Source organism: Somniosus microcephalus, chromosome 29 (genome assembly GCF_052327205.1).
Source record: "Somniosus microcephalus isolate GS21.2 chromosome 29, FLI_Smic_1.0, whole genome shotgun sequence".
NCBI classification, from domain to species: domain Eukaryota; kingdom Metazoa; phylum Chordata; class Chondrichthyes; order Squaliformes; family Somniosidae; genus Somniosus; species Somniosus microcephalus.
The window spans coordinates 20,301,072-20,328,141 of record NC_141015.1 but is presented as its reverse complement, the minus strand read 5'-3'; the positions used below and the strand labels follow the sequence as shown (position 1 = coordinate 20,328,141).

Sequence of the window (27,070 nt, the reverse complement as noted above, 5' to 3'; positions counted from 1 at the left end):
AAGTTCTAGAGTTAAAGCCTTGCTCCCTGCATCTTAAAACATATACAGGTGAACGAGTAGCGACATTAGGTACAGCTAATGTAACTGTGCAACACAGGGATACAGTGGAACAGCTACCTGCAGTTATAGTATCGGGTACCGGACCAAACCTGTTAGGTCGGGGCTGGATAAAAGAACTTAAATTAGACTGGGGAGCAGTATATCAAATAGATGCGGGCAAACAGTTGACTTTGCAAGAAGTGTTGAGTGAACATGAGAATGTGTTCAAGGAGGAACTTGGCACATTTAATGGCCCCCCAGCTAAGATTTATGTAGACAAGGAGGCACCGCCAAGGTTTTTTAAACAACGACCGGTGCCTTATGCCATGAAGCCAAAGGTAGAGGCTGAGCTTGACCGTCTATTAAGAGAGAACATACTGGAGCCAGTGAAATGTTCGGAATGGGCAGCTCCCATAGTACCTGTTTTAAAACCGGACAATTCGGTAAGACTCTGTGGAGACTATAAATTGACAGTCAATCGGGTGTCCAAACTAGTGCAGTATTCGATTCCCAAAACAGAGGATCTCTTTGCAAACCTGGCTGGAGGAAATAAATTCACAAAGTTGGATATGAGTCATGCCTACTTGCAGATTACACTGGATGATGAATCAAAGAAGTATGTCACCATAAATACACACAAGAGCTTGTTTACATATAACCGCTTACCGTTTGGTGTCTCATCTAGTCCAGCTATCTTCCAGAGGACAATCGAAGGTGTACTGCAAGGGATTCCACATGTTTCCATCTATCTGGATGACATTCTGGTGACGGGAAGAACCGACCAGGAGCATCTGAGCACTCTGAGAGAGGTACTACAGAGATTGGAGAGGGCAGGGTTCCGGCTCAAGAGGAGTAAGTGCACTTTCCTGGGGAATGAGGCAGTGTTCCTGGGACACAGAGTGGACGCCACCGGGCTCCATCCACTCAAGGAGAAGGTACAAGCACTGCAGGATGCCCCTGCTCCTACAAATGTGGCTGAGGTAAAAGCTTACCTGGGACTGCTGAACTATTATAACAGGTTTTTACCAAACTTGTCAACTGTGTTAGCACCTCTTCACAAACTACTGCGCAAGAAGACACAGTGGCAGTGGGGAGAGGAGCAGGGGGTTTCTTTTGAACAGTCCAAGAAACTGATGCTGTCGTCAGATGTGCTGGTTCACTACAATGCAGAGAAAGACATCATTCTCTCTTGTGACGCTTCACCTTATGGGGTGGGGGCAGTTCTTTCACACTGCATGGAAGATAGAACTGAAAGACCAATAGGGTTTGTGTCCCGAACTCTAACACCAGCGGAAAAAAACTATTCCCAGTTAGACAAAGAGGGGTTAGCAGTAATGTTTGGGTTACAGAGGTTCCACAAGTACATATATGGCAGGAAGTTCACCATATGCACTGATCATAAACCTCTTCTCTCTCTTTTCAATGAAATGAAAGCAGTTCCACAGATGGTGTCACCCCGGATCCAGAGGTGGGCAGTGACGTTGAGGGAATATGAGTATGTCATCGTCTACAAGACGGGCAAGTACCATGGGAACGCAGATGCCTTGAGCCGTCTTCCACTGCCAGGCACACCTATCCGTGCAGCTCTAGAGGACAGAGTTTTGATGTTGGAGGACACTGACACGGCACTTGTGACTTGTAAGAACATGGACAGGTAAAGATCCAGTACTGTCTAGAGTTCGAGAATATGTGGTGAGGGGATGGCCACAGCATTCGGAAGGGGCTGACTTCACACCCTACAGTGTCAGGAAAACAGAGCTGAGTGTGCAGGATGGTTGCGTGTTGTGGGGAGCACGAGTGATTATTCCACAGCCAGCACGACAGTCTATCCTAGAGCAACTACATCAGTGTCATCCTGGGGTCTCGCGTATGAAAGCCTTGGCTAGGAGTTACTTGTGGTGGCCAAAGCTAGATGAGGAGATAGAAAATCTAGTCAAGACAAGCAGCACTTGTCAGGAACACTGGAAGGCACCAGCAGCAGCTCCTATCCACCCCTGGGAGTGGCCGGATAAACCATGGAGAAGATTACACTTAGATTATGCGAGTCCATTCATGGGGAAGGTGTTCCTCATTGATGCACATTCCAAATGGATGGATGTTTATCCTGTAAATTCTGCTTCCGCCACTACTACTATAGACTGCCTGCGTCGGAGCTTCAGTAATCAAGGGCTATCGGAGATCGTGCTGAGTGACAATGCCACTTGTTTTGTGAGTACAGAGACAAAAGAGTTATTGAGAAAAAATGGCATAGTGCAGGTGACCTCGGCTCCATATCATCCATCCTTGAATGGACTTGCGGAGCGAGCCGTACAAACATTTAAGGAGATGATGAAAAAATGTGCAGAAGGGAGTTTAGCAGCCAAAGTGTCACGGGTTCTGTTCAGCTACAGAATAACACCTCAATCCACCACAGGACTCTCTCCTGCTGAGATGTTATTAGGTCGTAGACTACGCTCCACTCTTGACCTTGTCCACCCAGACCTAAAAAGGAAAATGGAAAACAGACAAAACAAACAAAAAGAGAACCATGACAAAAGAACAAAGAGCCGAAGTTTTGGAGAAGGAGATGCGGTCCTTACCAGGAATTTCAGTTATGGACCAAAGTGGATTCCTGGCTTCATAGACTCAATGACCGGTCCCGTATCATACAAGGTCATGTTGGGAGATGGTAGGGTAGTACGCAGACATGTAGATCAGATACTTCCCAGACAAGGGGAAATTGAAATGAAGGTTCCAGCTGCAATGACTGAAGACAGGGTTGCCCCCAGTTATCCAAGTGCATCTGTGGTGCCACCACCAGGGACAGAGCCAATTCCACAGGAACCTATTCGTCAAGAGGAAACCATCGTTGCAGAGTCAGATACTCTGAGCACTGCTCAGGAGCAGCTGGTGGCTTCACCACAAACAAGCAGGGACTTTACTGTTAGATGTTCACAAAGGACTCGCAAGGCACCACAGAGATTGATACTGAACTGTTAGATTCGTCAAGTATGGAACATGATGAATGGAGACTCCTTATGTGACCCTCAGGAATGATTGTTTGTTAAGAAATTCATACTGAAATCTTAAGGGGGAGGGATATAGTAATCTGGGATGTTATGATTAAGGTTATCCACCAGGTGGTGCTGTAGCCAATGCTGCTGCTAAGGTCAGAGGTTTGCTTCCTGTTAAGGTCAGAGGTTTGCTTCTTGTCAAGGCAGCAATAGGTGAAATGCCTGGATGCAGGCATGATGTTTGTTACTCTGTTTGTTAATAAAGTACTCGTGCTAATTCTACGATATCGCCTCTTCGAGTCCTTGTCTCACTACATGGATTTATCACAATATAAGACTGGATATATGAAATAATATGTACATTTGCTTGATACCGATATCCAATCTTTAATATACTATCTTATCGAGGACTGACAGTGCTTTACATCTTTCCTAAGGAAGAAGAAAGGAGCTATTGTTATGATGATAACGGTTGTTGCGCTCTTCACCATTTGTTGGGCCCCATTCCATGTGGTACATATGCTGTTTGAATTCAGTAAGTCAATCTTTGATTTTTGCCTTTTTAGTTAGTTTACTTTGCTAAGTTCTCCATTAAATTATACCTCTGTTGAGAGTATCTTATTCTCTACAAGTTAAACTGTTTTCATTTGATTTAGTTAGAACAGCATTTCCAACAATTTAATGGTCCAGTAAGGAAATAGCACAGGTATCGAGGTATAGAGGGTGGTGGACCCAGGAAGAGAGGGTCTGACCAGTTCCAACCTAAAATGGTAATCGGGTCCTATTTACGTCATAGGATCCTGATTGAAACAGGGGGGCGCTTTGGACACCCGTCGGTAGACCCTTTTCAAAATGGAGTCAGTGGCATAGTCAGAGGCATCAGGGCAGTAGTACTACCGACCAATGTTCCCACTAAGGTGCGCGGGCGCGTGGCCGTACAGTAATCTGAGTCATGCACCGGCTTTTACGGTGTAAATACCGCGCATGCGCGGAAATTTAAAGGGGTCGTGCATTAAAAGAAACAGGCCGCGCAGAACAAAGCTCAGCTTACAGGGAGCAATGCTACCGACCCCATTTTAATGCCATTACCGCCTTTGTTAACGCCAGGCGAGGACAGTCAAAATCAACACCGTAGAGTCAGGTAAATGATGTTTGGCATTCCACGTGAGAGTACATTGGGAGGTCTATTTGAGGGAGATTAACTCTGCATCTAACTAGAGATACTTGCTTTTAAAAAAATTATATGATCTGAATGGCAGATTGAAATGTTCGCTGTATAGCTATCCAGTTTAGACATTTTGGGGGAAAAATGGAGTCGCGCCCCCTTTGGTGCGCTAACTTCGCCGGGCGCTAAAAATTAGCACACCCGCGGCCGAAATTGAATGGTAGCGCCCCAAGAGGGAAGCGGGGCGCTACTGGAAGTGCCCCGCCTCCCTCTTGTGGCGCAGCGAGATAATATCATGGCGCTATGTCGCTGCGGCACCTCTTGCCGTGGTACTGCAGGCCTTCCTCCCCTTCTTAAAGGGGATGGGCCTGGCGCAGTGCATCCTGGCGCCCAGCTGGGCCACCAGGGATCAGAGTGCTGGCAAAAGAGCCCGGCACTGAAGAGAAGTGCCGGGCTCACGGAGTGCAGCCAGCACTCCGCGGGGGGGCTTGCATCGGAGGCCGGGGACGGCAACGGGAGTAGGTGCTGGTAGGCGGCCAGCAACAAAAATGGCCGCCCAGCACCTTGCCTTTAATTATTGCCGCCCTGGCTGCAGATTGGCCCCCATGACCCCGTCGGACATAGCGTCTGGTGGTAAGTCAGGGGGCGCTACTGAAGATCGCGGCCGGGGTGCTGCGCACGGCGATGATGTCATCGCCGGCGGCGCAGCGCCACGGGGCGCTAACGGTTACCGCTGCTGCTAACCTCCCACTGAATTTCACTGGAAGCGTTGGCGGCGCCGCGCCCAGGCGCTAGTTGCTTGGGCCTCCCATTAGCGCCCTCTTAGGGCGCTAATGGGAGGCCCAAGCAACCAAATTTTTCCCCTTCTTTTATTGCAATCAATTCCAGCCTTTGCCCCACTCTCTGCACTAAATTGACAACAGACAAGAGCTAGTCTAGTCCCTAGATTCCAGGCTGTATATTTGAGCAGACAAATCCTTCAGCTTTTTGGAGCAATAGCAAAATTAAGATTCAACTCTTTGATCTGATCTTGGACTATATTTTCCTTTCTTTCAATTGCTGGGGCATCTCACATAAATGGAATGGATGAGCAAGTTTGTCCAGTGAGTAGATGAGCTGTACAAATTGGGTGGGATCCAGGTTCAATCCTTGGATCTGTGATGAATTTGCTGGTCTCAGTTGGGGCGGAGGTGGGAGCACTTGCAATTGGTCTCAGCAGTCTGGATTAGCCAACGGAAAAAGTGGCTGGAATTTCCAGCTGCTGATGTCCATTGAGTACATGCAGATGACAGAGCGGATTAGGCGGTGGTCTGTCCAGCAGTCGTCAGCTCCTGTCATGGCGCTGGTGATGCGGACGTCCTTGCGGCCAGTGCTTGGAGCGAGGGTGTTGCCATGAAGCTTTGTACTTGTCTCTCTGACGGAACAAGGTGTTGGTTATGACAAGGCCATGTTCTAAGCATTTTGTCAGGAGGAGGGTACCGTTGGAGTTGGCTTTCCCTACCCCCTCTCTGCCGATCACACCTCCCCAGAGGTCTGTGTCCTTTCCAACTCTGGCGTTGAAGTTACTAAGGAGGATCAGCTTGTTGTCCGTTGGGACTCGGGACAGGGACTGTTCGAGGCTGGAGTAGAATTCCTCTTTGGTCTCGTCTCTGGCTTCCAGTGTTGGGGCGTACGCACTGATGACCGTAGCGCACTGGTTCCGGGCTAGGGTGAGCCGTAGAGTCATGAGGCGTTTGTTTATTCCACAAGGGGAGTCTCTGAGACGTTCAACTAGCTCATTTTTTATGGTGAAGCCTTCCCCATGGAGGCGGCATTCTTCTTCAGGTTTGCCTTTCCAGAAGAAGGTGTAACCACCGCCTTGCTCCTTGAGCTGGCCTTCCCCTGCCCACCAGGTCTCGCTTAGGGCGGCGATGTCAATGTCGAAATGTCTGAGCTCCCGGGCAACGATAGCATTTCGGCGTTCCAGTCTGTCGCTGTTGGGGTTGTCCATGAGGGTCCTGACGTTCCAGGTCCCGAACTTCATTTTAAAGGGTGGAAGATGCCTGTGCGTGAATTCTTTTAACGTGGGGTGGCCGTTGCACACCAGCTACCACACGGGCTTGACAGAGCAAGGCCTTGGTCCAATGGCAAGGGGATCCAAGACGATTGGAGACCAGGCTCTGGTACAATGGCCTAGCACACACACACACACACACACACACACACACACACACATAATCCTACTGTCCGCCTCCTTCCTTCCTGCAGGTCCTCTCTGCCTGGGTTTCATAGGCTTCAGTGTGGTCCTTTGACCCTGCTGCTGGTCCACGCTGCCTCGCTGCTGGGCTCGTCCTCACTCCTGGGTACCGACCTCGATCCAGGGCCTCGTCCTCGCTCCTGGGTCCCTTCCTCGCTCCGGGGCTTCGTCCTCGCTCCTGGGTCCTGTCCTCGCCCCTGGATCCCGTCCTCGCTCCTGGATCCCGACCTCGCTCCTGGATCCCGACCTCGCCCCTGGGTCCCGACCTCGCCCCTGGGCCTCGTCCTCGCTCCTTGGTCCCGACCTCGCTCCTGGGCCCCGACCTCGCTCCTGGGTCCCGACCTCACTCCTGGGCCTCGACCTCGCTCCTGGGCCCCGACCTCGCTCCTGGGTCCTGTCCTCGCTCCTGGGTCCCGACCTCGCCCCTGGGTCCCGTCCTCGCCCCTGGGCCCCGACCTCGCCCCTGGGCCTCGTCCTCGCTCCTGGGCCCCGACCTCGCCCCTGGGCCCCGACCTCGCTCCTGGGCCCCGACCTCGCTCCTGGGCCCCGACCTCCCTCCTGGGCCCCGACCTCGCTCCTGGGCCCCGACCTCGCCCCTGGGTCCCGACCTCGCCCCTGGGTCCCGTCCTCGCTCCTGGGCCCCGTCCTCGCTCCTGGGCCTCGACCTCGCTCCTGGGCCCCGACCTCGCTCCTGGGCCCCGTCCTCGCTCCTGGGCCCCGACCTCGTTCCTGGGCCTTGTCCTCCCTCCTGGGCCCCGACCTCGCTCCTGGGCCCCGTCCTCGCTCCTGGGCCTCGTCCTCGCTCCTGGGCCTCGACCTCGCTCCTGGGCCCCGTCCTCGCTCCTGGGTCCCAACCTCGCTCCTGGGTCCCAACCTCGCTCCTGGGTCCCGACCTCGCTCCTGGGCCCCGTCCTCCCTCCTGGGCCCCGACCTCCCTCCTGGGCCCCGACCTCGCTCCTGGGCCCCGACCTCGCCCCTGGGTCCCATCCTCGCTCCTGGGTCCCGACCTCGCTCCTGGGCCCCGTCCTCCCTCCTGGGACCCGACCTCGCTCCTGGGCCCTGTCCTCACTCCTGGGCCCCGTCCTCGATCCTGGGTCCTCGACCTCGCTCCTGGGCCCCGACCTCGCTCCTGGGTCCCGTCCTCGCTCCTGGGTCCCGTCCTCGCTCCTGGGTCCCGACCTCACTCCTGGGCCCCGTCCTCACTCCTGGGCCCCGTCCTCGATCCTGGGTCCTCGACCTCGCTCCTGGGCCCCGACCTCGCTCCTGGGTCCCGTCCTCGCTCCTGGGCCCCGACCTCGCTCCTGGGCCCCGACCTCGTTCCTGGGCCTTGTCCTCCCTCCTGGGCCCCGACCTCGCTCCTGGGCCTTGTCCTCCCACCTGAGTCCCTTCCTCGCTCCTGGGCCCCGACCTCGCTCCTGGGCCCTGTCCTCGCTCCTGGGCCTTGACCTCGCTCCTGGGCCTCGACCTCGCTCCTGGGCCCCGTCCTCGCTCCTGGGCCTCGACCTCGCTCCTGGGCCTCGACCTCGCTCCTGGGCCTCGTCCTCGCTCCTGGGCCCGTCCTCGCTCCTGGGCCTCGACCTCGCTCCTGGGCCTCGACCTCGCTCCTGGGCCCGTCCTCGCTCCTGGGCCTCGACCTCGCTCCTGGGCCCCGACCTCGCTCCTGGGTCCCGTCCTCGCCCCTGGGTCCCGACCTCGATCCTGGGCCTCGACCTCGCTCCTGGGTCCCTTCCTCGCTCCGGGGCTTCGTCCTCGCTCCTGGGTCCTGTCCTCGCCCCTGGATCCCGACCTCGCCCCTGGGCCTCGTCCTCGCTCCTTGGTCCCGACCTCGCTCCTGGGCCTCGACCTCGCTCCTCGGCCTCGACCTCGCTCCTGGGCCTCGACCTCGCTCCTGGGCCTCGACCTCGCTCCTGGGCCTCGACCTCGCTCCTGGGCCTCGTCCTCGCTCCTGGGTCCCGTCCTCGCTCCTGGGCCTCGACCTCGCCCCTGGGCCTCGTCCTCGCTCCTGGGTCCCGTCCTCGCTCCTGGGTCCCGTCCTCGCTCCTGAGTCCCATCCTCGCTCCTGGGTCCCGTCCTCGCTCCTGGGCCTCGACCGCGCTCCTGGGTCCCGTCCTCGCTCCTGGGCCTCGACCTCGCTCCTGGGCCCCGTCCTCGTTCCTGGGTCCCGTCCTCGCTCCTGGGCCTCGACCTCGCTCCTGGGCCTTGTCCTCCCTCCTGGGCCCCGTCCTCGCTCCTGGATCCCGTTCTTGCCCCTGGGCCCCGTCATCGCCCCTGGGCCCCGTCCTCGCCCCTGGGCCCCGTCCTCGCTCCTGGGTCCCGACCTCGCTCCTGGGCCCCGACCTCGCCCCTGGGTCCCGACCTCGCTCCTGGGCCCCGTCCTCGCTCCTGGGCCCCGTCCTCGCTCCTGGGCCCCGTCCTCGCCCCTGGGCCCCGACCTCGCTCCTGGGCCCCGACCTCGCTCCTGGGCCTCGACCTCGCTCCTGGGTCCCGACCTCGCCCCTGGGCCCCGACCTCGCCCCTGGGCCCCGTCCTCGCCCCTGGGCCCCGTCCTCGCTCCTGGGCCTCGACCTCGCTCCTGGGCCCCGTCCTCGCTCCTGGGCCCCGTCCTCGCTCCTGGGCCCCGACCTCGCTCCTGGGCCCCGACCTCGCTCCTGGGCCCCGACCTCCCTCCTGGGCCCCGACCTCGCTCCTGGGCCCCGTCCTCGCCCCTGGGTCCCGACCTCGCCCCTGGGTCCCGTCCTCGCTCCTGGGCCCCGTCCTCGCTCCTGGGCCTCGACCTCGCTCCTGGGCCCCGACCTCGCTCCTGGGCCCCGTCCTCGCTCCTGGGCCCCGACCTCGTTCCTGGGCCTTGTCCTCCCTCCTGGGCCCCGACCTCGCTCCTGGGCCCCGTCCTCGCTCCTGGGCCTCGTCCTCGCTCCTGGGCCTCGACCTCGCTCCTGGGCCCCGTCCTCGCTCCTGGGTCCCAACCTCGCTCCTGGGTCCCAACCTCGCTCCTGGGCCCCGTCCTCCCTCCTGGGCCCCGACCTCCCTCCTGGGCCCCGACCTCGCTCCTGGGCCCCGACCTCGCCCCTGGGTCCCATCCTCGCTCCTGGGTCCCGACCTCGCTCCTGGGCCCCGTCCTCCCTCCTGGGCCCCGACCTCGCTCCTGGGCCCTGTCCTCACTCCTGGGCCCCGTCCTCGATCCTGGGTCCTCGACCTCGCTCCTGGGCCCCGACCTCGCTCCTGGGTCCCGTCCTCGCTCCTGGGTCCCGTCCTCGCTCCTGGGTCCCGACCTCACTCCTGGGCCCCGTCCTCACTCCTGGGCCCCGTCCTCGATCCTGGGTCCTCGACCTCGCTCCTGGGCCCCGACCTCGCTCCTGGGTCCCGTCCTCGCTCCTGGGCCCCGACCTCGCTCCTGGGCCCCGACCTCGTTCCTGGGCCTTGTCCTCCCTCCTGGGCCCCGACCTCGCTCCTGGGCCTTGTCCTCCCACCTGGGTCCCTTCCTCGCTCCTGGGCCCCGACCTCGCTCCTGGGCCCTGTCCTCGCTCCTGGGCCTTGACCTCGCTCCTGGGCCTCGACCTCGCTCCTGGGCCCCGTCCTCGCTCCTGGGCCCCGTCCTCGCTCCTGGGCCTCGACCTCGCTCCTGGGCCTCGACCTCGCTCCTGGGCCTCGTCCTCGCTCCTGGGCCCGTCCTCGCTCCTGGGCCTCGACCTCGCTCCTGGGCCTCGACCTCGCTCCTGGGCCCGTCCTCGCTCCTGGGCCTCGACCTCGCTCCTGGGCCCCGACCTCGCTCCTGGGTCCCGTCCTCGCCCCTGGGTCCCGACCTCGATCCTGGGCCTCGACCTCGCTCCTGGGTCCCTTCCTCGCTCCGGGGCTTCGTCCTCGCTCCTGGGTCCTGTCCTCGCCCCTGGATCCCGACCTCGCCCCTGGGCCTCGTCCTCGCTCCTTGGTCCCGACCTCGCTCCTGGGCCTCGACCTCGCTCCTCGGCCTCGACCTCGCTCCTGGGCCTCGACCTCGCTCCTGGGCCTCGACCTCGCTCCTGGGCCTCGACCTCGCTCCTGGTCCTCGTCCTCGCTCCTGGGTCCCGTCCTCGCTCCTGGGCCTCGACCTCGCCCCTGGGCCTCGTCCTCGCTCCTGGGTCCCGTCCTCGCTCCTGGGTCCCGTCCTCGCTCCTGGGTCCCGTCCTCGCTCCTGGGCCTCGACCTCGCTCCTGGGTCCCGTCCTCGCTCCTGGGCCTCGACCTCGGTCCTGGGCCCCGTCCTCGCTCCTGGGTCCCGTCCTCGCTCCTGGGCCTCGACCTCGCTCCTGGGCCCCATCCTCGCTCCTGGGCCCCGACCTCGCTCCTGGGCCTCGACCTCGCTCCTGGGCCCCGACCTCGCTCCTGGGTCCCGACCTCGCCCCTGGGCCTCGTCCTCGCTCCTGGGCCCCGACCTCGCTCCTGGGCCTTGTCCTCCCTCCTGGGCCCCGTCCTCGCTCCTGGATCCCGTTCTCGCCCCTGGGCCCCGTCATCGCCCCTGGGCCCCGTCCTCGCCCCTGGGCCCCGTCCTCGCTCCTGGGTCCCGACCTCGCTCCTGGGCCCCGACCTCGCCCCTGGGTCCCGACCTCGCTCCTGGGCCCCGTCCTCGCTCCTGGGCCCCGTCCTCGCTCCTGGGCCCCGTCCTCGCCCCTGGGCCCCGACCTCGCTCCTGGGCCCCGACCTCGCTCCTGGGTCCCGACCTCGCTCCTGGGCCTCGACCTCGCTCCTGGGTCCCGACCTCGCCCCTGGGCCCCGACCTCGCCCCTGGGCCCCGTCCTCGATCCTGGGCCCCGTACTCGCTCCTGGGCCTCGACCTCGCTCCTGGGCCCCGTCCTCGCTCCTGGGCCCCGACCTCGCTCCTGGGCCTCGACCTCGCTCCTGGGTCCCGACCTCGCTCCTGGGCCCCGTCCTCGTTCCTGGGCCCCCGTCCTCGCTCCTGGGCCTCGACCTCGCTCCTGGGTCCCGACCTCGCTCCTGGGTCCCGTCCTCGCTCCTGGGCCCCGTCCTCGCTCCTGGGCCCCCGTCCTCGCTCCTGGGCCTTGTCCTCGCTCCTGGGCCCGTCCTCGCTCCTGGGCCCCGACCTCGCTCCTGGGCCCCGACCTCGCTCCTGGGTCCCGACCTCGCTCCTGGGCCCCGTCCTCGCTCCTGGGCCCCGACCTCGCTCCTGGGCCCCATCCTCGCTCCTGGGCCTCGACCTCGCTCCTGGGCCCCGTCCTCGCTCCTGGGCCCCGACCTCGCTCCTGGGCCTTGTCCTCCCTCCTGGGCCCCGTCCTCGCTCCTGGGCCCCGGTCCTCGCTCCTGGGTCTCGACCTCGCTCCTGGGCCTCGACCTCGCTCCTGGGCCCCGACCCCGCTCCTGGGCCCCGACCTCGCTCCTGGGCCCCGACCTCGCTCCTGGGCCTTGTCCTCCCTCCTGGGCCCCGACCTCGCTCCTGGGTCCCGTCCTCGCTCCTGGGTCCCGACCTCGCTCCTGGGTCCCGACCTCGCTCCTGGGTCCCGTCCTCGCTCCTGGGTCCCGTCCTCACCCCTGGGCCTCACCTCACTCCTGGGCCCCGTCCTCGCTCCTGGGCCCCGTCCTCGCTCCTGGGTCCCGTCCTCACACCTGGGTCCGGTCCTCGCCCCTGGGTCCCGTCCTCGCCCCTGGGTCCCGTCCTCGCCCCTGGGTCCCGTCCTCGCCCCTGGGTCCCGACCTCGCCCCTGGGTCCCGTCCTCGCCCCTGGGTCCCGTCCTCGCCCCTGGGTCCCGACCTCGCCCCTGGGTCCCGTCCTCGCCCCTGGGTCCCGTCCTCGCCCCTGGGTCCCGACTTCGCTCCTGGGTCCCGTCCTCGCTCCTGGGTCCCGACCTCCTTATAGTGTGTCTCCTTCCAGTGAATGTGTCCCATGGTGTCTCCTTCTAGTGAGTGTGTCTCGCGGTGTCTCCTTCCACTGAATGTGTCCCGTGGTGTCTCCTTCCAGTGAGTGTGTCTCGCGGTGTCTCCTTCCAGTGAGTGTGTCCCGCGGTGTCTCCTTCCAGTGAATGTGTCCCGTGGTGTCTCCTTCCAGTGAGTGTGTCCCGCGGTGTCTCCTTCTAGTGAGTGTGTCCCGCGGTGTCTCCTTTCAGTGAATGTGTCCCATGGTGACTCCTTCTAGTGAGTGTGTCCCGCGGTGTCTCCTTCCAGTGAATGTGTCCCGTGGTGTGTCTCCTTCTAGTGAGTGTGTCTTGCGGTGTCTCCTTCCAGTGAATGTGTCCCGTGGTGTCTCCTTCTAGTGAGTGTGTCCCGCGGTGTCTCCTTCCAGTGAGTGTGTCCCGTGGTGTCTCCTTCTAGTGAGTGTGTCTCGCGGTGTCTCCTTCCAGTGAGTGTGTCCCGCGGTGTCTCCTTCTAGTGAGTGTGTCCCGCGGTGTCTCCTTCCAGTGAATGTGTCCCGTGGTGTCTCCTTCCAGTGAGTGTGTCTCGCGGTGTCTCCTTCCAGTGAATGTGTCCCGTGGTGTCTCCTTCCAGTGAGTGTGTCTCGCGGTGTCTCCTTCCAGTGAGTGTGTCCCGCGGTGTCTCCTTCCAGTGAGTGTGTCCCGCGGTGTCTCCTACTAGTGAGTGTGTCCCGCGGTGTCTCCTTCCAGTGAATGTGTCCCGCGGTGTCTCCTACTAGTGAGTGTGTCCCGCGGTGTCTCCTTCCAGTGAATGTGTCCCGCGGTGTCTCCTTCCAGTGAGTGTGTCCCGCGGTGTCTCCTTCTAGTGAGTGTGTCCCGCGGTGTCTCCTTCTAGAGAGTGTGTCTTGCGGTGTCTCCTTTCAGTGAGTGTGTCCCATGGTGTCTCCTTCCAGTGAATGTGTCCCGTGGTGTGTCTCCTTCTAGTGAGTGTGTCTTGCGGTGTCTCCTTCCAGTGAATGTGTCCCGTGGTGTCTCCTTCTAGTGAATGTGTCCCACGGTGTCTCCTTCCAGTGAGTGTGTCCCGTGGTGTCTCCTTCCAGTGAGTGTGTCCCGCGGTGTCTCCTTCTAGTGAGTGTGTCTCGCGGTGTCTCCTTCCAGTGAGTGTGTCCCGCGGTGTCTCCTTCTAGTGAGTGTGTCTCGCGGTGTCTCCTTCCAGTGAATGTGTCCCGTGGTGTCTCCTTCCAGTGAGTGTGTCCCATGGTGTCTCCTTCCAGTGAATGTGTCCCGTGGTGTCTCCTTCCAGTGAGTGTGTCCCGCGGTGTCTCCTTCCAGTGAATGTGTCCCGTGGTGTCTCCTTCCAGTGAATGTGTCCCGTGGTGTGTCTCCTTCCAGTGAGTGTGTCCCGCGGTGTCTCCTTCCAGTGAGTGTGTCCCGCGGTGTCTCCTTCTAGTGAGTGTGTCCCGTGGTGTCTCCTTCCAGTGAGTGTGTCCCGCGGTGTCTCCTTCCAGTGAATGTGTCCCGTGGTGTCTCCTTCCAGTGAGTGTGTCCCGCGGCGTCTCCTTCTAGTGAGTGTGTCCCGCGGTGTCTCCTTCTAGTGAGTGTGTCCCGTGGTGTCTCCTTCCAGTGAGTGTGTCCCGCGGTGTCTCCTTCCAGTGAATGTGTCCCGTGGTGTCTCCTTCCAGTGAGTGTGTCCCGCGGTGTCTCCTTCCAGTGAGTGTGTCCCGTGGTGTCTCATTCCAGTGAGTGTGTCCCGTGGTGTCTCCTTCCAGTGAGTGTGTCCCGCGGTGTCTCCTTCCAGTGAATGTGTCCCGTGGTGTCTCCTTCCAGTGAATGTGTCCCGTGGTGTGTCTCCTTCCAGTGAGTGTGTCCCGCGGTGTCTCCTTCTAGTGAGTGTGTCTTGCGGTGTCTCCTTCCAGTGAATGTGTCCCGTGGTGTCTCCTTCTAGTGAGTGTGTCCCGCGGTGTCTCCTTCCAGTGAGTGTGTCCCGTGGTGTCTCCTTCTAGTGAGTGTGTCTCGCGGTGTCTCCTTCCAGTGAGTGTGTCCCGCGGTGTCTCCTTCTAGTGAGTGTGTCCCGCGGTGTCTCCTTCCAGTGAATGTGTCCCGTGGTGTCTCCTTCCAGTGAGTGTGTCTCGCGGTGTCTCCTTCCAGTGAATGTGTCCCGTGGTGTCTCCTTCCAGTGAGTGTGTCTCGCGGTGTCTCCTTCCAGTGAGTGTGTCCCGCGGTGTCTCCTTCCAGTGAGTGTGTCCCGCGGTGTCTCCTACTAGTGAGTGTGTCCCGCGGTGTCTCCTTCCAGTGAATGTGTCCCGCGGTGTCTCCTACTAGTGAGTGTGTCCCGCGGTGTCTCCTTCCAGTGAATGTGTCCCGCGGTGTCTCCTTCCAGTGAGTGTGTCCCGCGGTGTCTCCTTCTAGTGAGTGTGTCCCGCGGTGTCTCCTTCTAGAGAGTGTGTCTTGCGGTGTCTCCTTTCAGTGAGTGTGTCCCATGGTGTCTCCTTCCAGTGAATGTGTCCCGTGGTGTGTCTCCTTCTAGTGAGTGTGTCTTGCGGTGTCTCCTTCCAGTGAATGTGTCCCGTGGTGTCTCCTTCTAGTGAATGTGTCCCACGGTGTCTCCTTCCAGTGAGTGTGTCCCGTGGTGTCTCCTTCCAGTGAGTGTGTCCCGCGGTGTCTCCTTCTAGTGAGTGTGTCTCGCGGTGTCTCCTTCCAGTGAGTGTGTCCCGCGGTGTCTCCTTCTAGTGAGTGTGTCTCGCGGTGTCTCCTTCCAGTGAATGTGTCCCGTGGTGTCTCCTTCCAGTGAGTGTGTCCCATGGTGTCTCCTTCCAGTGAATGTGTCCCGTGGTGTCTCCTTCCAGTGAGTGTGTCCCGCGGTGTCTCCTTCCAGTGAATGTGTCCCGTGGTGTCTCCTTCCAGTGAATGTGTCCCGTGGTGTGTCTCCTTCCAGTGAGTGTGTCCCGCGGTGTCTCCTTCCAGTGAGTGTGTCCCGCGGTGTCTCCTTCTAGTGAGTGTGTCCCGTGGTGTCTCCTTCCAGTGAGTGTGTCCCGCGGTGTCTCCTTCCAGTGAATGTGTCCCGTGGTGTCTCCTTCCAGTGAGTGTGTCCCGCGGCGTCTCCTTCTAGTGAGTGTGTCCCGCGGTGTCTCCTTCTAGTGAGTGTGTCCCGTGGTGTCTCCTTCCAGTGAGTGTGTCCCGCGGTGTCTCCTTCCAGTGAATGTGTCCCGTGGTGTCTCCTTCCAGTGAGTGTGTCCCGCGGTGTCTCCTTCCAGTGAGTGTGTCCCGTGGTGTCTCATTCCAGTGAGTGTGTCCCGTGGTGTCTCCTTCCAGTGAGTGTGTCCCGCGGTGTCTCCTTCCAGTGAATGTGTCCCGTGGTGTCTCCTTCCAGTGAATGTGTCCCGTGGTGTGTCTCCTTCCAGTGAGTGTGTCCCGCGGTGTCTCCTTCTAGTGAGTGTGTCCCGCGGTGTCTCCTTCCAGTGAGTGTGTCCCGTGGTGTGTCTCCTTCCAGTGAATGTGTCCCGTGGTGTGTCTCCTTCCAGTGAGTGTGTCCCGCGGTGTCTCCTTCCAGTGAATGTGTCCCGTGGTGTGTCTCCTTCCAGTGAGTGTGTCCCGCGGTGTCTCCTTCTAGTGAGTGTGTCCTGCGGTGTCTCCTTCCAGTGAATGTGTCCCGTGGTGTCTCCTTCCAGTGAGTGTGTCCCGCGGTGTCTCCTTCTAGTGAGTGTGTCCCGTGGTGTCTCCTCCCAGTGAGTGTGTCCCGCGGTGTCTCCTTCCAGTGAATGTGTCCCGCGGTGTCTCCTTCCAGTGAGTGTGTCCCGTGGTGTCTCCTCCCAGTGAGTGTGTCCCGCGGTGTCTCCTTCCAGTGAATGTGTCCCGTGGTGTCTCCTTCCAGTGAGTGTGTCCCGCGGTGTCTCCTTCCAGTGAATGTGTCCCGTGGTGTCTCCTTCCAGTGAATGTGTCCCGTGGTGTCTCCTCCCAGTGAGTGTGTCCCGCGGTGTCTCCTTCCAGTGAATGTGTCCCGTGGTGTCTCCTTCCAGTGAGTGTGTCCCGCGGCGTCTCCTTCTAGTGAGTGTGTCCCGTGGTGTCTCCTTCCAGTGAGTGTGTCCCGCGGTGTCTCCTTCCAGTGAGTGTGTCCCGTGGTGTCTCATTCCAGTGAGTGTGTCCCGCGGTGTCTCCTTCCAGTGAATGTGTCCCGCGGTGTCTCCTTCTAGTGAGTGTGTCCTCGCGGTGTCTCCTTCCAGTGAATGTGTCCCGTGGTGTCTCCTTCTAGTGAGTGTGTCCTCGGTCCTAGGTCCCGAACTCGCTCCTGGGCCTCGAACTCGCTCCTGGGTCCCGACCTCATGAGTTCTCCTGGCATGCTCTCCTCCTTCCAAATAAGAGAAATGAGTTCATGTATTCGCGCCAATAGTGCTTCTCTGCCATGTTTTAGCGCCTTGGTGGGGATTCCATCTGCTCCTGAGGCCTTGTTGTTCTTCAGTTGTCGGATGGCCTTTTCAACCTCATGCCAGGCTGGGGTTGTGCTGAGGTGGTGCCGGGTAGCATGCAGGGGGATGGAGTTGAGGACACTTGCGTCGAAGACAGAGTCTCAGTCAAGGAGATCTTCGAAGTGCTCCTTCCAGCAGGCACTGACTGCCTCTCTGTCCTTGATGAGTACCTCTCTGTTCTTGGCCCATAGTGGGGTAGGACCTTGGGTGCTTGGGCCGTAGATGGTCATGACTATGCTAAAGAATCCACGCTAGTTGCTGGATCTCCTGCGCTTTCTCCATCCACCATCTGTTCTTTAGGTCGCGAGTTTTTTGTTGGACCTCGGCCTTCAGGCGTCTGTAGAGCTGCTTTCTTGCTCTTGAGTTCTGTTGCTGTTTCCAAATCAGGAATGCCTTGCGCTTGCGGCTTATTAGCTCCTGGATCTCCTGGTCATTCTCGTCGAATCAGTCTTGGTGTTTCCTGGTCGAGTGACCGAACGTCTCTTCACAGGTGCTGATTATGGAGGCCTTGAGTGCAGACCAGGCACTGTGGGCACTCTGTGTCTCTGAATCACTGGGAGTCGTCAGTTTGGTTATGAGGCGCAGGCTGAATAGGGCTTTCTTAGCAGGGTCTTTGAGTGCTCCAGCGTTGATTTTCCTGTGGCATTGCTTCTGTTGCCGCCGCTGTTTTGGGGCTAAGTTGTTGGAGATGACAGAGCTAATTAGGCAGTGGTCTGTCCAGCAGTTGTCAGCTACTGTCATGGCGCGGGTGATGCGATAATTACAGAGGAGTCTCCCTGCTGTCTGCCACAGGGAAAGTCATCGCAAGAATCCTCCTCAATTGCCTTCTCCAAGTGGCTGAAGAGCTCCTCCCAGAGTCGCAATGCGGATTCCACCCACTAAAGGGCACAATGGATATGATCTTCACCGTGCGTCAACTACAAGAGAAATGCAGGAAACAGCACCAACCGCTCTACATGGCCTTCTTTGACCTCACAAAGGCCTTCGACACCATCAACCATGAGGGATTATGGAGTGTCCTCAAATTCGGCTGCCCTCAAAAGTTTGTCACCATCCTCTGCCTGCTTCACGACGACATGCAAGCCATGATCCTGACCAACGGATCCACCACAGACCCAATTCACGTACGGACCGGGGTCAAGCAAGGCTGTGTCATCGCACCAACGCTCTTCTTGATCTTCCTGGCTGCAATGCTCCATCTCACCCATAGTAAGCTCCCCGCTGGAGTGGAGCTAATCTACAGAACAAATGGGAAACTGTTCAACCTCCGTCGTCTCCAGCCCAGATCCAAGGTCATCCCATCCTCTGTCATCGAATTACAGTATGCAGACGACGCTTGCGTCTGCGCTCACTCGGAGATCGAACTCTAAACCATTGTCAACACCTTCACCAAAGCGTACGAGAGCATGGGCCTTGCACTAAACATCCGTAAGACAAAGGTCTTCTACCAACCTGCCCCTGCCACACAGTACTGCTCCCCGATTATCAAAAGCCATGACGAGGCCTTGGACAACGTGGACCACTTTCCATACCTCGGGAGCCTACTGTCAACAAGGGCAGACGTCAATGACGAAGTCCAACACCGCCTTCAGTGTGCCAGTGCAGCCTTCGGTTGCCTGAGGAAGAGAATGTTTGAAGACCAGGACCTCAAACCCAGCACCAAGCTCATGGTCTACAGAGCAGTAGTGATACCCACCCTCTTGTATGCTTCAGAGACATGGACCAGGTACAGCAGGCACCTCAAAGCACTGGAGAGGTACCATCAATGCTGCCTCCGCAGGATCCTGCCAATCCATTGGCAGGATAGGCGCACCAACGTCAGTGTTCTCACTCAGGTCAACGTCCCCAGTATCGAAGCTTTGCCCTCGGTCGATCAGCTCCGATGGGCAGGCCACATCGTCCGCATGCCCGATACGAGACTCCCAAAACAAGCGCTCTACTTGGAGCTCCGACACAGCAAGAGAGCCCCAGGTGGGCAGAGGAAATGCTTCAAGGACACCCTCAAAGCCTCCTTGAAAAAGTGCAACATCCCCACCGACACCTGGGAATCCCTGGCCCAAGACCGCTCAAAGTGGAGGAGAAGCATCCGGGAAGGCGCTGAACACCTCGAGTCTCTTCGCCGGGAGCAAGCGGAAGCCAAGCGCAGGCAGCGGAAGGAGCGCACGTCAACCCAAGCACCCCACCCACCCGCCCCTTCAACCACCATCTGCTCCACCTGTGACAGAGACTGTAGGTCCCGCATTGGACTCATCAGTCACCTGAGAACTCATTTTTAGTGTGGAAGCAAGTCATCCTCAGTTCCGAGGGACTGCCTAAGAAGCTTGTCTGGTGGATCAGCTGCAGACTGAGTCGGGCTCAGTGACGATGCCACACATGGGCTGCAAACCCTTCCTGTTGAGACTTGAATAATGATCAACTGAGTGAAGTATCAGAGGGTGGCCAGTGCCTTCCGGGGAGGAGAAGGTTAGCAGAGGGAAACAATTGAGAGAAACAGGTTTTTCTTTCAGTGGCGCATCTTAACTCACCTGAGGGCTGGGCTTTTTGAAAAAGGTGGTGCGGCACCTCACGAGTGTCTGCCAACCGGCATTTGCCATGTGGGGGTCCCTGTGCCGAGAATCAGTCTGGGGTCTGATCCTCTCTGATTGGCTTGGGGTCTCTATGACTGGTTCAGGGGGCTCTGTGATTGGTTAAGGGGGCTCTGTGATTGGTTCAGGGGGCTCTGTGATTGGCTTGAAGGGCTCTGTGATTGGCTTGAGGGACTCTGTGATTGGCTCGAGGGGCTCTGTGACTGGTTAACATAGAAACATAGAAACATAGAAGATAGGAGCAGGAGTAGGCCATTCGGCCCTTCGAGCCTGCTCCGCCATTCAATGAGATCATGGCTGATCATCCAAATTCAGTACCCTGTCTCTGCCTTCTCCCCATATCCCTTGATCCCTTTAGCCTTAAGAAATATATCCAACTCTTTCTTGAATACATTTAATGAACTGGCCTCCACCGCCCTCTGTGGCAGAGAATTCCACAGGTTCACCACTCTCTGGGTGAAGAAATTCCTCCTCATTTCAGTCCTAAATGGCTTACCCCTTATCCTTAGACTATGACCCTTGGTTCTGGACTCCCCGGCCATCAGAAACATCCTTCCTGCATCTAGTCTGTCCAGGCCTGACAGAATTTTATAGGTTTCAATGAGATCCCCTCTCAATTTTCTAAACTCCAGTGAGTATAAGCCCAATCGACACAATCTCTCCTCATACGTCATTCCTTGGGGGAAGGCCGATTTTAATATGATAAGGCAGGATCTGGCCAAAGTGGACTGGGAGCAGCTACTTATAGGAAAATCCACATCAAAACAGTGGGAGACTTTCAGAAGGGAAATAGAGAGAGTACAACGCCAACATGTTCCTGTAAAGGTCAAGGGTGGGACCAACAAGCAAAGGGAACCTTGGATGACAAGGGATATACAAAAATGCATTAGGAATAAAAGGGGGGCTTTTGGCAGTTACAAAAGACTAAAGACGGAAGAAGCCCTAGAGGAGTGTAAAAAGTGCAGGGGCGTACTTAAAAAAGAAATTAGGAGGGCGAGGAGGGGCCATGAAATAACACTGGCGAGCAAAATAAAGGAAAATCCTAAGATGTTTTAGAAGTATATTAAGGGCAAGAGGATAACCAGGGAAAGGGTAGGGCCCATTAGGGACCAAAGTGGCAACCTGTGTGTAGAGCCAGATGAGGTAGGCGGGGTTTTAAATGAATTTTTTGCATCTGTGTTCACTATGGAGAAAGATGATGCAGACATAGAAATCGGGCAAGGGGACTGTGACATACTTGAACATATTAGCATCGAGAGGGAGGAGGTGCTAGCGGTTTTAGCAGGCCAAAAAGTGGATAAATCCCCAGGCCCGGACGAGATGTATCCCAGGCTGCTGTGGGAGGCAAAGGAGGAGATTGCAGGGGCTCTGACACAAATTTTCAGAACCTCTCTGGCCACAGGGGATGTACCAGAGGACTGGAGAACAGCTAATGTAGTACCATTATTCAAGAAGGGTAGCAGGGATAAACCAGGGAATTACAGGCCAGTGAGCCTAACATCTGTGGTAGGAAAATTATTGGAAAAAATTCTGAGGGACAAAATTAGTCTCCACTTGGAGAGGCAAGGATTAATCGGGGATAGTCAGCATGGCTTTGTCAAGGGTAAATCATGTCTGACAAATCTGATTGAATTTTTCGAGGGGGTGACTAGGGGGGTGGATGAGGGAAATGCTGTGGATGTGGTTTACATGGACTTCAGTAAAGCTTTTGACAAAGTCCCGCATAGGAGACTGGTCAAGAAGGTAAGAGCCCATGGGATCCAGGGTGCCTTGGCGCGTTGGATCCTAAACTGGCTGAGTGGCAGGAGGCAGAGGGTGATGGTCGAAGGTTGCTTTTGTGACTGGAAGCCTGTGTCCAGTGGGGTACCTCAGGGATCGGTGCTGGGTCCCTTGTTGTTTGTGATCTACATAAATGATTTGGATGAGAATGTAAAAGGTATGATCAGTAAGTTCGCAGATGACACGAAAATTGGTGGGGTGGTAAATTGCGAGGAGGAAAGCCTCAGGCTACAGGACGATATAAACGGGTTGGTCAGATGGGCGGAAAAGTGGCAAATGGAATTTAACCCTGAAAAGTGCGAGGTGATGCATTTTGGACGGACAAATAAGGCAAGGGAATACACAATGAGTGGTAGGACCCTAGGAAGTACAGAGGGTCAGAGGGACCTTGGTGTACATGTACATAGATCCCTGAAGGCAGCGGAACAGGTAGATAAGGTGGTTAAAAAGGCATATGGGATACTTGCCTTCATTAGCCGAGGCATAGAATATAAGAGCAGGGAGGTTATGATGGAGCTGTACAAAACGCTGGTGAGGCCACAGCTGGAGTACTGTGTGCAGTTCTGGTCGCCTCACTATAGGAAGGATGTGATTGCTTTGGAGAGGGTGCAGAGAAGATTCACCAGGATGTTACCTGGGATGGAGCGCCTCAGCTATGAAGAGAGGCTGGACAGGCTGGGGTTGTTTTCCTTGGAGCAAAGAAGGCTGAGGGGGGACCTGATTGAGGTGTACAAAGTGATGAGGGGCATAGATAGGGTAGATAAAGAGGAACTTTTCCCCTTAGTAGGGGGGTCAATAACAAGGGGGCATAGATTCAGGGTTAGGGGCAGGAGATTTAGAGGGGATTTGAGGAGGAACTTCTTCACCCAGAGGGTGGTTGGAATGTGGAACTCAATGCCTGAAAGGGTGGTAGAGGCAGGAACCCTCACAACATTCAAGAAGCATTTGGATGAGCACTTGAAATGCCATTGCATACAAGGCTATGGACCAAATGCTGGAAAATGGGATTAGACTGGACAGGGATGGATGGGCGGCGCAGACACGATGGGCCGAAGGGCCTCTTTCTGTGCTGTAAAACTCTATGACTCTATGACTCCTGCCAACCCAGGTATCAGCCTGGTGAATCTTCGCTGCACTCCCTCCATGGCAAGAACGTCCTTCCTCAGGGGGCTCTGTGATTGGCTCCAAGGGCTCTGTGATTGGCTCCAGGGGCTCTGTGATTGGCTCGAGGGCTCCGTGATTGTGGCTGAGTACAGATGGGTGCTGAAAACTATCATTGCTTTACGGTGTAGCTTGAGCTCAGTAATAAATTCCCATTTTTCAAACACAATGGGCTGTATTTTCCTTCTGGTAGTGTGGCAGCGATGGGGCTGAACCTTCACCCCCTGACTCCATTGTAACCCCAGCCCATTTTCCTAAGTCGGTAAGGGGATACATTGGCCATGCAGGGCGGGGTCCTGGAAGGACTCACACCTCCAAATTGGAACAGCCCCCGGACCAAAGAGGAAATTGAGGCCGTGCTGCGGCTGGGGACGTTAAAGGGGCAGAAGAGCCACGAATGTGGCAGAGACTGAGGCCTTAAGTGCCTGGGGGCATGACTGGAGGGAGGGGCTGCCTCTACTGCACCCATCACCATTTGTATATACAGTATTGGGGCCCTTACCGTTGCTACCCTGGGTCTATCACCAGCCTCTATCAGGCAGTTCAAGGAGCAACACTAAAAGGAAGGAGGGGAGGGAAATGGAATGGGACTCTTGGACCTATCCCTTTCCTACTGGAATTTACATGGGGCAGGCTGGGAAGAGGCAGCCAGCAAGGGTCCCAGTGGGAACGGGGAGCAAAATTTAGCTTGGGGAAGGAATGTCTGCATAGGCATTGCCCACCCGATAGTTGCCAAACCTCTTGTGCTCTTGAATGTTGACTGAGTTCTGTTTCCACAGATAAATTGGAGGAGGAATATGATGATGTCACCATCAATATGATCATCACCATTGTGCAAGCGATAGGATTCTTCAACTCCTTCAACAACCCTGTTGTGTACACTCTTTTGAATGACAACTTCAAGAAAGACTGCTTCTCTTTCCTATCATGTTGTGTTCACAGGTCACATCAAAATGCCACTTCAAGTGTGCGAAAGCCAAACATCGCCGCAAGGCAAATTACCTGGTTACAAGATCCACACCCAAAGAAAAAAATAAAGTTGAAGGAAAATAACCAGACTGAGCATATTGAGCTTAACTGGTGTGCGGATGTTTAAACAGCGACTGGTGAGTCAGGGACGTTGTCCTTTCTTGCCTGTCATGCTTACTAGGAACCACCATGCACCTCAGGTCATGGTTGAAAATTTCTCCTTTCATTGGTGCTGCTTTACATATGTCAGCAATGTTTGAATAGCTACAGTTGTCTAAAGTGATTTTTTGAAGTGTTACTGGGTGTATAGGACAAACATTTCAACAGCATTGTTTAAAACATACAGTAGGGTCCACTTTGGAAGAAAGAAGGCCTTGCATTTATATTGTGTCTTTCATAACTTCAGGACGACCCAAAGCGCTTTACAGCCAATTAAATACGTGTAGTCACTGTTATAATGTTAGAAATGCGGCAGCCAATTTGCGCACAGCAGCATCCGATAAACAGCAATGTGATAATGACCAGATAATCTGTTTTAGTGATGTTGGTTGAGAGATAAATATTGGCCAGGACACCGGGAAGAACTCCCCTGCTCTACATCGAAATAGTGTCTTGGGATCTTTTACGTCTACCTGAGAGGGCCAAAAGATGGCACCCCCGACAGTGCAGCACTCCCTCAGTACTGCACGGGGGTGTCAGTCTGGACTATGTGCTCACATCTCTTTAATGAGACTTGAACCCACAACCTTCTAACTCAGCGGCAAGAGTGCTACTACTGCACCATGGCTGACACTTATGATCAGTGCTATAGGAAACTCTTTTTTATCCGGCACCGACGGGACCGGCGTGGTGGCGGTTTATCAAAAAGTTCGGATTACAGAGAGGTATAGTAAAAGGTACGAGAGCCCCGTACACGGCCACTGATCCAGGCGTCCCTGTTGCATAGCAACAGGTGCAGGAACCCCAGTTACACGGCCACAGATCCAGGAACGGCCACGAATATGAAATAAAACTTACCTGAACCTACTCCTGAATTTTGCCAGTTAACAGAGATTTCTGGTTATTTAGGTGCCGGTAAATCGAGAGTTTCCTGTAATAAGATGAGGTCCAGTTTGAGGGGATTTACTTTTGGGAATTATTTTCAGGGTTGCAAATTAGATCCAAACGAGTAAAAAGACCCCCAGACCTGGTGTTAATGTTACTGTAATGGGTTCCTAGACCCATGAAGACACCCCTCTCCGTTGACCTCTTACTGGGTAATGACTGTGCACAGGCTATTAGTTGACCCATATTAAGTTCTTTCTGACATGTTCAATATAATCAGTGGAGGGAAGGAATATTCAATCTGCAGATTTAGGTACTGTACCTCAATTCTCAAACAAATCTGAAGGGACAACACTGGTTCTGATTCTTCTGCTCACTGAGCGTGTGGTTATGCGCTGTGAGGACAGATATCCTATTGTTACATATTATCGGCGAGTTGGTGATGATTTTTGCATTGCCACTGCTCAGTTTGTGCTTAAGAACTAACTGGTAGTGGAAGCAAAATTGCACGACCGGTTGAAAACCAGCTTACCGACAAGTTCCCAACCGTTACAATTTTCAAACAGGCCTCGATCCTGATGGCCAGTGCTTCCGTCTGAAATAGGCGGGAAGCTTGTACATATATGCTAATTGGGATGGGATGACGCAGTTACGACCCCCGGTGCCATTTTCCTGTCTGCCTGCGTTGCTGCCGCTACTTCCCTTGATATTTAAAGGGATCTTCAGCTGCTCTCGGGTTAAGCTGCAGAAAGTTTTGGGAGATATTTTGTTTGTGGGATTTTTCAGCTTAAACGGGTTCAAAGTGTTTATAATTGTTGCTGGGTGTCTTGAACTCTTTCTGGCATTACGCATATTTCAACATGGTGGTCATTCTCAGAATCCTACTGTGGGGAGAGGAGGAGGAGCAGGACAAGACGAAAGAGAAAAACATAGCTGCAATTGGAGAGCGACCAAATAGAAGGAGGAATGCTCATAGGAATCTTTACCTTCCCAATAGAGGTTATAGGCTCACAACAACGTACCTGCAGTTCTCTGGGAAGTGATGTATAAGGAGGTTTCGCTTCTCTAGCAAGCCTGTGACAGAGTTGATCACCTCCTGCAAAAAGATCTGCCACAGCTTGGCCCAGTATCGCCTGTTGTAGTCAAGGTCATTGCAGCCCTCAACTTCTTTACCTCCGGCTCCTGCCAGGCTGCCATCAGCTACTCTTCAGTGCATGCTTGTGTTAAGCAGGTGACTAATGCCTTATTTATTAGAGCAAACATAGAATCATAGAACGTTACAGCACGGAAGGAGGCCATTTCGGCCCATTGTGTCCGCGCCAGCCAACAAAGCGCTATCCAGCCTAATCCCACTTCCCAGTTCTTGGTCCGTAGTCCTGCAGGTTAGAGCATCCCAAGTGCACATCCAAGTACTTTTTAAATGTGGTTCGGGTTCCTGCCTCTACCACCCTTTCAGGCAGTGAGTTCCAGACTCCCACAACCCTCTGGGTGAAGACATTTCCCCTCAAATCCCCTCTAAACCTTACCCCAATTACTTTAAATCTGTGCCCCCTGGTTTTTGACCCTCTGCTAAGGGAAATAGGTCCTTTCTATCCACTTTATCTAGGCCCCTCATAATTTTATACACCTCAATAAGATCTCCCCTCAGCCTCCTCTGTTCCAAGGAAAACAGACCCAGCCTATCCAGTCTTTCCTCATAGCTAAGATTCTCTACTCCCGGCAACATCTTTGTAAATCTCCTCTGTACCCTCTCTAGTGCAATCACATCTTTCCTGTAATGTGGTGACCAGAACTGCACGCAGTACTCTAGCTGAGGCCTAACTAGTGTTTTATACAGTTGAAGCATAACCCCCTGCTCTTGTATTCTATGCCACGGCTAATAAAGGCAAGCATTCATCACTTTCCCCATGGACATCTGGAAACAGCAGGATAGGACTTTGCGCAGTTTGCAGGATTCCCCCAAGTCTAGGGCATCATTGATTGCACCATATTATCCCACGGGCTCCTTCACATGACTCAACTGCCTTTGTGAATCACCTGGGCATCTGCTCTATTAATGTGCAGCTGGTGAGTGATGACCATCAGTGCCTCATGCCGATCTGTGCCCGCTTTCCTGGCAGCTGCCATGAAGCTTTTATATTGCAGCAATCCACGCACTGTTTGCCCCTGCACCGCAAGTGAGAGGCTGGTTGTTTGGAGACAAGGGCTATCTTCTGCATACTTGGCTCACGATCTTTCAGGGACCACAGAGCAGCTGTGAAATTCTGTTACAATCAGATCCAGAGGTCAGCTATATCCTTCATCGAGCAGACCATTGGAGTCCTGAAACAATGGGTCTGAAATTATGGTGGTTTCGACAGCGTACACAGTCGGAAGTCTTCTGAAAGGCTCCGCATGTTCTGGGTTTCTGCATGCGCTGCGAATGCGCAAAAACGTGGAATTTGCGATCCGTCAAGTTTCGCATTGACAGATCCTTCACATCCACTGCAAAAACACTTTCGCTGGCGCAGGGTTGAGCTATTTGCATAAGGCCTTCTTTTGCCAGTGTACAGGTTAAAATAAATGTCAATATAACATTTTTTAAATGATTAAAACATACACATACATTTAAAATTAGGTTAGGTAAATTTTGGCCTGTTTTAAAATGTTTAAATTTATTTTTCAAAGAATTACATTTTTATTTTATATGCTTAATTAAAGGGTCTTTTAATTAATTTTGGACAAGGGAACATTTATTTTTATTTAATTAGTGTGAATTCTTATTTATTTGGGGATTTCTAATATGGTTATGGGGATTCCG

General features: G+C 55.8%; 1 protein-coding gene across 1 annotated transcript in view; it reads left to right on the top strand.

Moving 5' to 3' along the window:
* Nucleotides 1-27,018, top strand: part of LOC147098525 (pyroglutamylated RF-amide peptide receptor-like) — an 81,106-nt gene extending 54,088 nt beyond the window's left edge. The window contains exons 5-6 of the mRNA XM_085969986.1: nucleotides 3,470-3,567; nucleotides 23,037-27,018. Of these exons, the coding sequence (XP_085826112.1) occupies nucleotides 3,470-3,567; nucleotides 23,037-23,353 (415 nt within the window). The 3' untranslated portion in view covers nucleotides 23,354-27,018. The remainder of the gene's footprint in view (nucleotides 1-3,469; nucleotides 3,568-23,036) is intronic.
* The last annotated feature ends 52 nt before the right edge of the window (nucleotides 27,019-27,070 follow it).